Here is a 2,163-nt window from a genome sequence, read left to right as displayed (position 1 = left end):
CAAAACACCCCGAATCCCCCCCCAAGTCCCCCCCCACTCACTTTTCTTGCCGTCAGCCTCGGCCAGCACCTTCCTGGCCAGCCAGCCCCGGCGGTAGGTGACAGCCCCGGTCCCCCCCGGCAGGTCCAGGAAAGGGTTGCTCTTCTTACAGCCAGGGGGGGCCAGGCTGCCCCCACCCGCCGTGTCTTCCTCCTCCTCTTCATCCTCATCCCTACGGGGTGCTGAGCATCACGGGGTGCCCCCCCACTTCATATTCCTCCCCCCCCCCCATAACCCCATACTCACTCTGCCCACGCCAGCTTCTCATTGCGGATGGAGCCGTATAGAGCCTGCGGGGAGGGGGGGGGAAAGTGGGGTTCAGGGAGGGTCCAGGGGGGTGCCCCCCCCCCCTTTTCCAGACTCACAAACCGCCCCCCCCCCAAAATACCTTCAGCTGCTCCCTGGGGAAATCCTGCCCGTCCATCATCCCGCTCAGGTTGGCCACAAATTCGGCGCTGGTCATGGCACGGCCGAGGCGCTGTGGGAGTGGGGTGGGTGTATGGGTGCCCCCTCGACCCCCCCCCCATAATTTTACACACCCCCCCCAAAGCACCCCAAAAATGCAGGGGGTGGATTTTTGGGGTCCTCCCCCTTTCCTTACCTGCCCGTGGAGGTCGGTGTTCAGCAGCATGATGGCACACGTCAGGGAGTGCACGGCATCTGGGGGGGTGGACATGGGGGGGGTCAGGGTGGGGGTGTCCCCCCCCCAGGTGAGGACACCCGTTACAGTGAACCCCAGTGGGTGCAGCTGGGGATGCCCCAAAGCACGGGGAGGGGATGGGTGGGGAAACTGAGGCACAGTTTGGGGTTGGCGGGGGGGCCCTAGGGGTGCTCCCCCCTCCCTCGTAGGGTCTCACCCGGGGAGGGGAAGGCACCAGGGTTGCAGTGATGGTAACGCCGGGAGAAGTGGCCGAGGATGCGCTCGCGCTCCTGCGTCTCACCCGTCAGCACCAGCGCCTGCAGGAAGGACCTGGGGGGGCCCCCCCACGATGGCAGCAGGACCCCCCAAAACACCTAATCCCCCCCTTTCCCCCAGGAACCCCTCCCCAGACTCTGGCTGCCCCTCTGCCCCTATAATCCACTCCCCGCAGACCCCAACTTTCCCCTCGTCTAGAGCCTGGTGGATCCCAAATCTGCCCCCCCAATCCTATAGACCCCAAATCTGCCCTCCCCCAAACCTACAGACCCTCCCCCAGGACCCCAAAAGAGCTCAAATCCACCCCCCAGAGCCGGGACCCCCCCAGACTCCAACAGACCCTGCTGTTGTGCCTCCCCCCATCCCAGCACCCTGATGGACCCCAAATTACTCCACATCTGCCCCCTCCAAGGCTGACAGCCCCCACATCAGTCTCTGTAGACCCTGGCAGACCCCAAAATTACCCTCCTGGACTCCAAGAGAGGCTGAGAGCCCCCAAATCTGATCCCCAGCCCCAAAACACCCCAAATCTGCCTCCCTGGATCCCAAAACCCCACAAATCCCCCCCCCCCCGACTCTGAGACCCCAAATCTTCTCCCAGACCCCAAAACACCCCAAATCTGCCCCTCCTGGCCCCAAAATGTGCCAGATTTACCCCCCCAGCCCCAAAACACCCTAAATCTGCCTTCCTGGACCCCAGCAAACCCCAAACCTGCCCCCCCTGACACCAACAGCCCCCAAACCACCCCAAATCTCTCCTCCCCCAAAACTCCAAGAGCCCCATCTCTCCCCCACCAGCAGATCCCAGCCATGCTATCGATTGGGGGGGGGGGGGTATACCTTTGCCCCCCCCCCCCAAAAAAAAAACCAAGCCCCCTCCCATCACTACCTGAGCGCCTGGTCCAGCGTCTGGCCACCAAACTGGAAGAAGTCCAGGTACTCCTGGGCCACCATCCCGCTGAAATCATTGCTGGAGGCGACACGACATGAGCTTGAGGGGGGGTCCCCAAACCCAGGGGACCCCCCCTAAAGGATGTGTGGGGGTGTGTGTGTCCCCCATCCTTACTTTTTGCGGAGGAACGCGGCCACCTGGGACTTCTTGAAGCCGTCGAGGTGGAAGAGGCGGGCGGCCAAACGCTGCGCCTCCCCCTGTCGTCCCTGTCCCCCGTTTGCCAGCGCCGGTGTCACCGCTGACCCCCCCGGCGGGC

The 2,163-nt window shown here is 63.9% G+C and overlaps 1 protein-coding gene across 1 annotated transcript in view; it reads right to left on the bottom strand.

Moving 5' to 3' along the window:
* LOC104829004 (PH and SEC7 domain-containing protein 4-like) overlaps positions 1-2,161 on the bottom strand; it is a gene marked incomplete at its 5' end in the record, with an annotated part of 3,957 nt that extends 1,796 nt beyond the window's left edge. The window contains 7 exons of the mRNA XM_010563013.1: positions 42-211; positions 286-329; positions 428-517; positions 641-699; positions 897-1,009; positions 1,845-1,925; positions 2,022-2,161. Of these exons, the coding sequence (XP_010561315.1) occupies positions 42-211; positions 286-329; positions 428-517; positions 641-699; positions 897-1,009; positions 1,845-1,925; positions 2,022-2,161 (697 nt within the window). The remainder of the gene's footprint in view (positions 1-41; positions 212-285; positions 330-427; positions 518-640; positions 700-896; positions 1,010-1,844; positions 1,926-2,021) is intronic.
* Positions 2,162-2,163: the final 2 nt, after the last annotated feature.

The sequence above is a fragment of the Haliaeetus leucocephalus genome, unplaced genomic scaffold (assembly GCF_000737465.1).
Source record: "Haliaeetus leucocephalus isolate CR32 unplaced genomic scaffold, Haliaeetus_leucocephalus-4.0 Scaffold162, whole genome shotgun sequence".
NCBI classification, from domain to species: Eukaryota; Metazoa; Chordata; class Aves; order Accipitriformes; family Accipitridae; genus Haliaeetus; species Haliaeetus leucocephalus.
The sequence above is the reverse complement of the archived record's forward strand: the minus strand, read 5'-3'. Positions and strand labels throughout refer to the sequence as shown.